A 12097-nucleotide genomic window follows, 5' to 3' on the forward strand; every position below is an offset into this window, starting at 1 on the left:
AGAATTTAAATGCACTGTAATTGCTTTCAGGTTTATTCCCCTCTACCATAGGGCTTGCTGGACATTGAGCCTATGTTGGGATCATTTGATTGTGGTATTTCTTTGACCTTAGCTGCTAAATATCTAGAATTTACAAAGGCAGGGGAGACGAGAAATTACTTGTTTAGCACTCCAGGTCTATGCAGCAGGCATTATGCCTTACTTTGAGCAGATAAAATGCAACCACTAGTACTACTGATACCATTCTAAATAGGTTTTCAAAATTTGGATGTAGTCTCTTTATTACATTCTTTATGGAAGTTTTTTTTTTTTTTTTTTTTTACAGATTTTATTTATTTGACAGAAAGAGAGAGATCACAAGTAGGTAGAGGCAGGCAGAGAGAGAGAGGGGAAAGCAGGCTCCCCGCCGAGCAGAGAGCCCGATGCGGGGCTCGATCCCAGGACCCCAGGATCACGACCCGAGCTGAAGGCAGAGGCCTTAACCCACTGAGCCACCCAGGCGTCCCTCTTTACAGTACTGGAATATTTAATTAGACCACGTATTCTTTTTTTTTTTTAAAGATTTTATTTATTTATTTGACAGAGAGAGATCACAAGCAGGCAGAGAGACAGGAGGAAGCAGGCTCCCCGCTGAGCAGAGAGCCCGATACAGGACTTGATCCCAGGACTCCGAGATCATGACCTGAGCCGAAGGCAGTGGCTTAACCCACTGAGCCACCCAGGCGCCCCTAGACCACGTATTCTTAATTTTAGTTAAAATCATGCCTGGCATGCCTCAGATCCCCTAGCAACGTATCTTCCACAAAGGCCCTTTCCTCTAGTTTTAAAATACGGAGTATTTAATAAGGTTACATTCTTCAGGATGTGGATGTCAAAGAAAATAACCCTCAGTCCATCCGACTTTTTAATATGCTGCTAATGTGTAATTCATTACATGAGGCATTTATATGTGAGTTTTTCTCTCTCTAGTCTAACATTTGCTAAATACTTATACCAGGTACTGTGCTAAATGTCTTACATGTATCAGCTCCGATGCACCTTCAAATTATTCTATGAAGTAGACACCATTTTTAGTCCTACTTATAGAAGAGGTATAAAGAAGTTAATTAATTTGCTCAAGGTTTGACAGGTAGTAAGTCATTGAGTGGGGTTTTAAACCCAAGAAGTCTGATTTCAGAGTTTGTGGTCTGGTGAACAGCATGGTTCAGCATATGGCTTTTTTCTACTAGAGTAGACCTAGCTTTTGGCATAGCAATGACCCCACAAACTGATGACAAGGGCAACCTGAATGTATTTATTTTTTTTAAAATATTTTATTTATTTACTTATTTGACACAGAGAGATCACAAGGAAGCAGAGAGGCAGGCAGAGAGAGAGAGAGGAAGCAGGCTCCCTGCCAAGCAGAGAGCCCGATGCGGGACTCGATCCCAGGATCCTGAGATCATGACCCGAGCTGAAGGCAGAGGCTTAACCCACTGAGCCACCCAGGTGCCCAACCTGAATGTATTTAAAAATAACATTTATTAACTTAGGTTGTATCATATGCTGATTTAGTCAAACCAAGAAACTTACACAAAAACCCAAGTAAAATTCTTAAGACTCCATTCAGCCTGTATTTGATATTCTGGATAGGACAGGAAACTGTCTTTTGCTTAAAACAAAAGAGCAAAATTGCTTCAATTCCATTTTGTAGGAATGCAGACCTGTGGGGAGCCAAGGCACTGTGCCTGACCTAATGAATTTGTTGCTCATGTCACCAGCCAGTCTGAGCTCAGCCCCAGTGCTGGCTTCTTCATTATTAAGGCAACAGTCTTAGGATCCTTGTTATAAAAGTTTAAACAAAATTCTAAAGCTCTCGTATCTTCATTGAGGTGGCAGATGTACTGTTGGTTTACAATCCAAGGTAGTCTAGAAGCTGAAATCATTCTGCTGTAGCCTTTTGTGCTTTGGCAGCATTTTCCAAAATTTTCCTTTTCCATTCTTCATAATCCTGTGGCAGATCTTCATCTTTTTGCAGTTTATGTGAGCTTTCTACTACATTCTCTGTTTCTGTGAGAGAAAATTTTCAAAGTGTTTCAAAATTCTTATACTGACAAGTAAACTTGTTTGAAATATCTAATTAGTTAATTAAAAATAGGTACTATCATGCTAAAATGAGAAGTGGAAACAGCAGCTAACGCATCAGTTTTTTGCTTCTAAACTCCAAGCTCTCCACAACATTCTGTAGTTAGCATTCATCAAGCACTTATCTTGTGCTTCAAGACGCTGTACCAATCACTTCAACGGCATCATCTCATTCAACTCTCACCACAATTCTATGAAGTGGGTGCTAATATTAATTACAACTTTATAGATTGGGAAATTGAGGCTTATAGAAATTAAGTGACTTTCCTAAAGTTATGGAGCCAGTGGGTGGTAAGGCAGGAGTTGAACCTAAGCAGTTTGGCTTTAGATGTTTTCTTACATAGTAGTTCTATTAAGTTCTATAATGACTGCTTGGAAAACTGGTCTTATCAAATGATTTTCCAGATTTATTTAAAACCTAACTCTTGTCATACAAGTAGCACAGGACTAGTCACTGCATTAAACCCACTGTACACTAATCCCATTGCACTAATTTCAAACTTTGTCCAGTGTTAGTACGCCTTACCCTTTGCTAGAGGTTCAGCCATTGTTTTCTTTTTCTTCTGTGGTGGAGTAGCTGAATCTCCAGCCTCTCCTTTAAAAAAAAAACCCAAAAAACACAAAAGTGTCATCAGGGCTAAATTTTTGCCTGTTCTCAATTTTAGTAGTTGGGCTTATTTTGGATCACACACACAAAAAAATAAGACACCTTGACTGACCAAATATAAGGATAAGGAGAAGGCAAATGCCTTCCCTTCCTTGGTTTCTCTTGTCAGACTGAAGAATCTTTTCAAGTTTATGTATATGGAGACTGGCATTTAACACTGGAGCATGTTAACAGAGAAACTATTTTTCAGGCATGGAGTCATATAGTCACAGCTGTTTTAAAGGTTATTAAGCTACTTTATTTGAAAAACAAAAAAATTTCTCACTAAAAACTTACCTAGTCCACATTAAACACAGAATTCAGAGAGCAGCCATTTTGCAAGTTTAAAAATATTAGACTTTTACCAGTTGGTTTACATTTTCAAATGACACATTCTTGAAATACGGTATGAATACTCACTATCAGCCTGCTGTTCAATCTTCTCTAATTGTTTACATAGTCGATCAAATATGGCTTTTTTTACACCAGATGTGGCTACCATTTTGTTTTTATCCACCTTTAGTTTTAGAATCCTACAAAAGAATTTGACAAATTATGGTTTTTAAGACCAATATAGTTGTCTTCTCTGGTCAACCAGATTATTAACTTATTTCCTTTCTGCCCATGTTTTATGAAGAGTTCCCAACTGTTTAGTTTTCCCTTTATTCCACACATATATTATTAGCTATAACTATGTAAATCTGCCTTTTGAATTTATTTATTTAGCTGTTTATGGGACTGAGTCAAAAATATACATGAGATCTGTTACGTAAGAAAAGGGATGCATAGAAGACATTTGCTCTGGTGTTTCATGCCTCGAAGAATTCCTATTAAATCTCAGAGGTGGGGCGCCTAGGTGGCTCAGTGGGTTAAAGCCTCTGCTTTCGGCTCAGGTCATGAACCCATGATGCTTCCTCCTCTCTCTCTGCCTGCTTCTCTGCCTACTTGTGATCTCTGTCAAATAAATAAATAAAATCTTAAAAAAAAAAAAAAATCTCAGAGGTTACTGATTTGCTGAATGACGATCATAGCATTTTAAAATATTCAGCTCATTTTAATCCATGAAGCTTACATCTGTACTACAGGGATGTAAACTACTTTCCCCTCTCCAAAATCCCTAATTACCACTCCACAACAACTACTAATGAAATACACAAAACAGACTTCTTGTCTGTTATTTAGGATACTAGATCTAGTCAAACCTTTCTTTGCTCAGCATAATTTGGTTTCAAAAGTGGAGTTGTCATATTGTTTTTTCCAACAGCAGCCACACTCCTCTCTATATACATATCTTTGTTGAATCAAGGGGACATTTTCTATGAATGCCAATTAATTGCTTCCAGGTATGTGGCTAAGAGAGCTAAAAAACCAAAATAGGCTGGGTAGTAAGAAACCCATTCTTTAAGGGCCAACTACATTTTATTTTATTTTTTTAAAGATTTTATTTATTTATTTATTTGACAGAGAGCAAGCAGGGGAGTGGTAGGAAGAGGGAGAGGGAAAAGAAGGCTCCCTATGGAGCAGGTAGCCAGATGTGGGGCTTGATCCCAGGACCCTGGAATTGTGACCTGAGCCAAAGGCAGATGTTGAACTGTCTGAGCTGAGCCTCCCTGGCACCCCTACATTTCATAAGTAGTTTTCCAGCAAGATAAAACAAGACAACTTTAGACAAAAATAACAATTATTAATATTTCCAAGGTAACATTTCAGTATGCAAAAAGATAACACCAAATTTTAGATCCAGATGTAAAAATGTATCATTGGTGTTTCGTAAATTATTTGAAACATAGTTGCAATTAGTACTTAAGAAAATATATAACTGGAAAAATCACAAACTACAGTTTCAATGACAGATTTCATCATTTATAAAAGGTGGAGCCTGGGGGTCATTGGCCCCTGTTTCTAATATTTTTTTTTTTTTTAAGATTTTATTTATTTATTTGGCAGAGAGAGAGAGATCACAAGTAGACAGAGAGGTAGGTAGAGAGAGAAGAGGAAGCAGGCTCCCTGCTGAGCAGAAAAGTCCAATGCAGGGCTCGATCCCAGGACCCTGAAGCTCACGACCTGAGGTGAAGGCAGAGGCTTAACCCACTGAGCCACCCAGGCGCCCCTCTAATATTATTTATATAGGAAAATACACTCTGAGTTGAAATAAACTAAGTAGAAGTCCTCTTTGGGAAAGAGAAATCTATTTTTAAATTGTGGACTTTTCTCAACGTTAAAAGGCACACTTACTTGCATGCTGAAAGTAATGCAGCAGTGGTGAAAAGTGGCCTGGATAAGTCGAGATCCAACTGCTGTGTTTGTGGAAGACTGGATTCATAGCTAAGGGAAAGCAGTGTTTGCGGAATTGTTAAAAAATATTATTTCAAAAAGACTGAAAATGTAAATCAGAATTTATAAGCTATTTAAATGTATGAAATAATGCATTATGTCACCTTACCATATTAGTTATTTTTTAAGACTGAATATAAAACATCAGATAATTCTGCTTTATGTGTCAGTATAAATTTTCAATTAAGGTTCTTTATGCTTCATACCTTTGCAGTATCTTTGAAGCCATGTTCACTGCTTCTGTACAGCTAAACTGTACAGCTAGGTCTCTTATTCCAATATTTGATTTCAGGCCCAGTAAACACTCAAAAGATTTAAGACAGCTCTGATACATCTTCTTGTTTAAACCAGAAAGTTTAATTAAATAATCCTTTGAAAAAAAAAATGCACCAATCATAAAAATCATAATCACAATCATTCTATATATTGGTGGCCTTAAACATTTGTTTAGTAAGTCAACTTTTCAAAATTAATTAATTCTGTGGCAAGTGGCTCTATCTAAACATTTAGCTTCATTTAGTCAAGTCAGTAATCCCATCAAGCAGAGCTGAGTACTGCTCTCAAGGGGCTCATACTAGACAGTCATGCATAAGCACAGATAATTTAAAAAACAAGTGTTACTACAGCCAAGCTGTGAATAAAAACACAGGAGACACATACATGGTCATCTGTTTTTCACTGAAAATGTCAATGTGCAATTCACTGGGAAAAGGAAGGAGGGAAGTAGTGGAGTAGAGGTGGGAAGGATGAATGTGTGCAGGGAAAGGGAGAGAGGGAAACTGGGAAACAGAAGGATCAACAACTGAGGGAAAGCAACACTGCCTGGGAGAGTCAAGGAAATCTTCATAAAGGATATAACAGCAAGGCAGGGTCATGTAAGACAAATAGGAGCTTATCAGAAAAGAAATGCAGGTAAAGAAAAAAGTTGTTGCATTTACAAAGCTCTAAGTCATTAAAGTTCATGGTCTGTTAAGTAAACAGTATAGCTTGAGGTTAGTGTTCAAGAGAAGCTGGAGAAGGTGACAGTAATGGGGAGTCAACCCATTGGGAGCTAATGGTGTTTTTAATGCCATCATTTAATGGGATATGCACTGTTAAGTGTGTTACATACAGTATACGGTTTAATCCTCACAATCTAGTGAAATGGATATTCTTATCCCCACTTTATGAATGAGGAATCCAAGCTCACAGAGCTAGTAACTAGTGATATTAAAATCTGGTCTTAACATCTAACTTTTCTTGAATCCTAGCTTGTACTCTCAACCACTGTGATACTAGAAGAAAAACACACATTAGTTTAAAAGCATGCACTTTAGGAAGATGCTAGCAGCAGCATGAAAGATGGTCTTGAGTAAAGAAAGAGCTGGCCAAGGAAACGAGATAGTAAAGGTAATTTTCTGCAACTCGACAAAAATGATTTTAAAATTAATCTAGATTATATAGCACTATAGCCAGGAAAATTCTAAAACACAAGCGTTTTGAGTCTAGTCCAACCAGAAATTACAAGGTATAATTAAGTTTCAAAGTTGCAGAGGATTATTTAGACATTAATGGGACCTACTTACTCTGTCCAAGGGGCACTTCATACAAGAAGCTGCAAGGTCCAGACACATGACTGCATTGCTGGTTTCTGTGGTATGTGCAGACAGGCCATTACAGTTCACCTGGGACAGCCGCAAGTACTCCTCAGCTTTCCTGGTTATAAGGGCAACATGCTCACTAAAACTTTTCCAGACGTTTGCCTAACATTCTGGTCAACAATGAATACAGCAGGGTAGATTTCATTCTGGGCATAATTCCTAGGCAAGTTTATGTGGGGATCCGAACAAGAAACACATCCTTTGGGGATGTGGAACAATGTTTTCTAACACAGAACCAGCCCTGACTTCAGATTCCACTGTGCCCAACTACATTTAAGGAAAACTAAGTTATTCAATTTCTTTTTTTTTTTTTTAAAGATTTTATTTATTTGACAGAAAGAGTGAGAGAGGGAACACAAGCAGGGGCAGTGGGAGAGGAAGAAGCAGGCTTCCCCCTGAGCAGGGAGCAGAATGCGGGACTCAATCCCAGAATCCTGGGATCATGACCAGAGCAGAAGGCAGACGCTTAACGACTGAGCCACCCAGGTGCCCCAGTTCTTCAATTTCTTAAAACAAAAAAACACCGGCTTTCATCCTTCCATTACTGGGACAAACATAAACTATCGGATGCTGGCAGTTACACCAGGGTTCCTTCTTCCTTTCTTTATCTGTTCCTCTAAATCAGTGGTACTCAAACTTTGAGGTACAAGATAATCACCTTGGGGCTTGTATAAAGAGATTGCTGAGTCCTATTCTCAGAGTTTGTGATCAGTAGGCGTGAAGTGGGACCCAAGAATTTGCATTTTTAACGAGTGCTGTTGCTGGTCCAGGAACCAACCACACTTTGAGAACGGCTGTTCTAAATGATTACGGCGTTCAGGAGGTCTTTACTTCAACTCTTTCAACAAGTCCTTTCCTCCCCTTCCCTCATTTAACTGAGCAGCAAGGCAGGGCCTAGTCTTGTTCACACTTCAGCCACAGTAGCTTTATTTCTAACGCTAGATTATGCAAAGGGCTTATACACAAGCTATCGCTCTTCCCACATCTTCCCATGGCTGGCACCTTCTATCAATCGGGTCTCAGCACAAGCGGCAGCCCCCTCCGAGGCCTTTCTAATATTTTTTTTTTCCAAAATTTTATTTAAATTCTAATTAGTTAACATATATCTAGGAGGTGGCTGTTTTTAAGGAAAAGCAGACGCCAGAACGTGCTCTGTGCTCCTCCCTCCCTCGACTCGGCTCACCACCTAGTTTCGTTTCCCTCCTAGTTCTTGGCGTATATTTACTGCATAGTGACCTCCAAAAAGGTCTGTACCCCGTCTGTGTGGTTCACCACTGTAAACAGACCCTCAGGAAGTATCTGCGAAACGACCGGAATTTCGACTTTCCTCGTCCCACTACCGTGCATCCCACAGAGCCATTTGTCCCCAGGGACGTCTACAATCACCCCTTCTTGCCAGTTCAGATAAGCCCACTGCCGGGACATTCTTCCCGGGCCTGATCCCACCGGGCTCCAGCGTCCCCCCTCATTCGGCGGCGCCGCCGCCCGTCATGCGAGCCTCGCCGGAGGAGTCCAAGGCCGCTGAGGCCTGCGCCGCCAAACCCACCTCAACACATCTGGCTCCGCGATACCCAAGCGTGCCGCTAAACGCCGGATCAGCCCCGACTCCATAGCACCGAGAACCACTCGCGTGAACCGCTGCAGCGCGACGAAACCCGCGCGCAAATGCCGCGCCCGCCAGTGAGGGCCAGGCCCCACCCCTCTGCTGCATCTGGATTGGCTGGGACGAGAAGCCGCGACCGCTGCGCAAATCAAGCCTAGTCTTCTTCTTGCTCATGCGCACCACGACCGCACGCTCCTGGGCAGGTGAACTCGGACTAGCGGCTCCCCCTTCTTCCATTTCTCCCGTCTTGACAGAGTCCTCAAACGATGTATTTACTTCCTGTTGGCTCCATCCTGCCGCCGAGAGATACCCTGCTACTCTGCACCTTACCGCCCTCTCTCACACACTGGGGAGAGACTGGCTGGCACCCAGGTCCGTCAGTTCACGGATAAGTGGGAAGAGCCAATAAACACGCGAGACTTGAGTTCCTAGAAGCAGGCCAATCGAAGAGCCCCAAGCGGGTTCGGGGGCGGGGCTAAGGAGGGCGGGGTTTGAAGAGGCCGCAGCGTCACCTGACCACGGGAGGCTCCGCGCGGGGTGGGTGCTGCTTGTTGCAGGCTTAGAGGAGTCGCCATGGTGAGTGTTGAGGTGCTGCGGGTCCTGGGCCGACCCTTCTCCCAACCCTTGCGCTCTGCCACCGTCGTGGAGCCTTGCGGGTAGAGTTGGTACCCCGCGGCCCAACCGGGACTGAGACCAGCCGGGCTTGGCCTGCGGGTTGAGGACAGGCCGGGGAAGGCCGCAGGCGGGCTGATCCGAGATCGGGGTGGGCGGCGGCTCCTGATCGCGGCGGTTGCCCAGGAATGGATGGCCTTTCTGAGGGGGTGTCTCGGCCTGTAGGCTTTGAAGTCGGTGGAGGCCTGCCGCCGCCTTTGAGTGGAGTCGGCCACCGCCGCGCCTTGAGGGGACGGGTCTGAGAGTCAGGCTGGGTCGGGGGCGTGCGGAGGGCCCGAGACTCGGGGTGGCGTCGGGACCCGCCTACGGCTTGCTCTCTCGTCTGCGTGCGTTTCCACCTTTGTGCTTGATAGTGCTCTCTTGGCCCCACGCCCTTTTCTTGTGCAAGAAATACCTGCTGGAGGGTCCAAATGGTGCCCTGGTCTTTTTCGGCCTCATAGTCCCCTTCCACAGCGGTGTTTGTCAGCGAATTCTAAGGACTCGCTTACGTGAATTTCCTGGAAGTACTTAGGCTATTTGATATCCATGAATTCTGACAGAGAGAAAGGAGACTTTGTTTCCTTTAGTATTTGTTCATTGGACACCCTGGTTCTGCTATTTGTCTCCCCATTGATGAAATCCAGGTATTTTATTTGCTTGAAGTAGGCATTCGTTCTTGTTAGTGCCTCTTCGTGATGGCAGCAAATCGTGGTGTGGCTGTTGGCCTGTAAACTTGAACTTCCTCAAAATGTGAATCCATGTGCCAAGTTTCCACAAAGGCAGTTGTCACTTGCATTTCATTGGCTTTTGACATAGTCTGCAGTGTATGTTATGTTTTTGAATGTTGGTGTCCTGTATGGCAATTTTAATTATCTCGTTATTCACTTCGTGTAGACAGGTTTCTATAAATCTCTAAGTCTGGAAACAGGCTTCACTTTAGATGTGTTAACGCCAGAAAGTAGAATTAAATATTTGACATGTATTACTTCATATACTATATTGCCATACAAGATGATTTTATTTCTCAGAATTTTTACGATTGGGAAGTGATACAAGGACAGTGTAAAAATTTAACTAGGTTTTGTCTGTTTCCCTACATTTATGAATTGATATTTGCAGTATTTTATAATGGAAAGCACTTAACTGATCTGCTATACACCTGTTCTGTGCTGGATGAATTAATTTGGAGCAATGAGCAGTCCTGTCCTCATGAACATTTTTGAGAAAGGAAACTTGATTATCAGTCTTGTCACAGTCACTGTTTCTGTGACTTGGGCAGGTCATTCAGTCTTTGAGTCTCACTTTTGCATCTGAAAACAACTGTTGGCTTCTTTGGCCCTTTCCAGTCCTAATATTCTGGGATCCAATTCATCAAACATATTGTATGCCTTCTAATATCATGGACTGTGCTGGGCACTGGAAACAAACATAGTTCTTGCTGTCAAATAGCTTAAGAGTCTATGGAGGGGGAAAAAAAAGAGTCTATGGAGGGAGATATGCTTGTGGAACTTAAAGTAATACAGTCAGAGGATTGCTTTATTAGCACTGTCAGTTCAGTGTTTTGGGGTCATGGAGGGAGAGAGTTCTGCACAGGGGGCTTGAAAAAGACTGCAGAAAGTAACATGTGAACTGATACAGTGAGGAAGGTAAGCACAAATTCTTCAGGTGGAGGGGTGCCCGGCTGGCTCAGTCGGGTAAGCATCTGCCTTTGGCCCACCTCATGATCCAGGGGTCCTGGGATTGAGCCCTGAGTTGGGCTCCCTGCTCAATGGGGAGTCTACTTGTCCCTCTTCCCTTACCCTTGCTTGTGTGTGCATTCTCTCTCTCACAAATAAATAAATAAAATTTTATGAGACTGACGCTGTGCCTACTGCGCTAAGGAGGCACCTGTCAGTAAATAAAATTTTAAAAAGAAAAAAATTCTCCAGGTGGAGAAGAAAAAGTGTTGCCTATAGATGAAGCTGGGAGAAGTAAATATTCATGGTGTGTACCATAGAATTCCTGGGGAAATGTATTGGTAAATGAAGTTGGAGCCAGTTTTGTGTTCAGATTGTATTTTGAAGTTCCCAAGCCCTCATCATCCTTAATGCTCCCTACTTCAATTGTAATTTTGTGCCTTATAATTTTAAAAATAGTACTTTAATTAAATGTGATGAAATTCTGTATCTTTGTGAGATTGGTTATTTTTGTTTTATAGTTGATATAATTGTGTTATTAGATTACATCTGCAGCATATCAGTGAAGAGATGGATCAGCAACTAAGTTGCTAGGATGGGTGGAGGTAATTGCTTGTATCTGAGGGTGTATAATAATAATGGTAACACTTATAAAGTGCATATTACTAAGCATGTCCTGAGCTCTGGGTCATTTTATTTATTCCTCATAATAGTAATATAAGTACTCTTATTGCCCTGTTTAATAGAAGAGGAAACGAATGCACGTTGTTTGAATAAGTGGTTTTATAAGTGATCTGTCTATGATGGATTACTTAATCTGAACTTAACAATTATATGAATTTAGGGGGGCTCTTTGACCTGGGTCTCAGGCTAACGTTAGCCTAATTACAAACGTTAATTTGATCTTGGTTCTTTAGTGTTTCCATTTTTCTCTTATCCATGTAACTGATAAATACAAAGTCATTTGTAAATGAAGGACTACTTCCATAAGTTAGGAGACATTGATTACCTGGCTTGTGTTTAATGAGAGCATGCTCGTAACTGTTCTTACTGTTCTTATTCTATGTGACACTTCCCAGGAAAGGCATCAAGACACTCCCTTAGAATAGCCACATAATGGCTACATTTATGTAATAACTACATTGTCTTGGGAGTAAGATCTAAAAATACATTTCTTTATTACAGCTTTAGTTCTTCATTTGTAGCTTATCTTGTAATAAGTCTGTAATTTTCTATATTGTATTTGTTTCTATTTTAATTCCAGTTGATACAAAATAGAATTTTGCTACAGTTTTGCTTATAGATCAGAGAATCTTTTGGATTCTATACAAATATTTTTAGAATTGTTTGTAGTCTCTTTGTTTTGTTTTTGTTTTTTAGATTTTATTTGTTTATTTGCCAGAGAGGAGGAGAGAGAGAGCAC

General features: G+C 41.4%; 2 protein-coding genes across 2 annotated transcripts in view; one reads left to right on the plus strand and one right to left on the minus strand.

The window, feature by feature from the left end:
* Positions 1 to 1502: 1502 nt before the first annotated feature.
* On the minus strand, positions 1503 to 8717 carry ORC6 (origin recognition complex subunit 6). Its single transcript, XM_047709823.1, has 7 exons — positions 8291 to 8717; positions 6670 to 6799; positions 5311 to 5474; positions 5006 to 5095; positions 3191 to 3303; positions 2651 to 2719; positions 1503 to 2049 (listed from the first exon to the last, which is right to left on the minus strand). The coding sequence occupies exons 1-7, from the start codon at positions 8353 to 8355 to the stop codon at positions 1922 to 1924; spliced, it is 759 nt and encodes a 252-aa protein (XP_047565779.1). The 5' UTR covers positions 8356 to 8717; the 3' UTR covers positions 1503 to 1921.
* Positions 8718 to 8819: 102 nt separating this feature from the next.
* The window catches only part of VPS35 (VPS35 retromer complex component), a 29680-nt gene continuing 26402 nt past the window's right edge, over positions 8820 to 12097 (plus strand). Inside the window, exon 1 of the mRNA XM_047709822.1 lies at positions 8820 to 8923. Within this exon, the coding sequence (XP_047565778.1) occupies positions 8921 to 8923 (3 nt within the window). The 5' untranslated portion in view covers positions 8820 to 8920. The remainder of the gene's footprint in view (positions 8924 to 12097) is intronic.

The sequence above is a fragment of the Lutra lutra genome, chromosome 17, assembly GCF_902655055.1.
Source record: "Lutra lutra chromosome 17, mLutLut1.2, whole genome shotgun sequence".
NCBI lineage: Eukaryota > Metazoa > Chordata > Mammalia > Carnivora > Mustelidae > Lutra > Lutra lutra.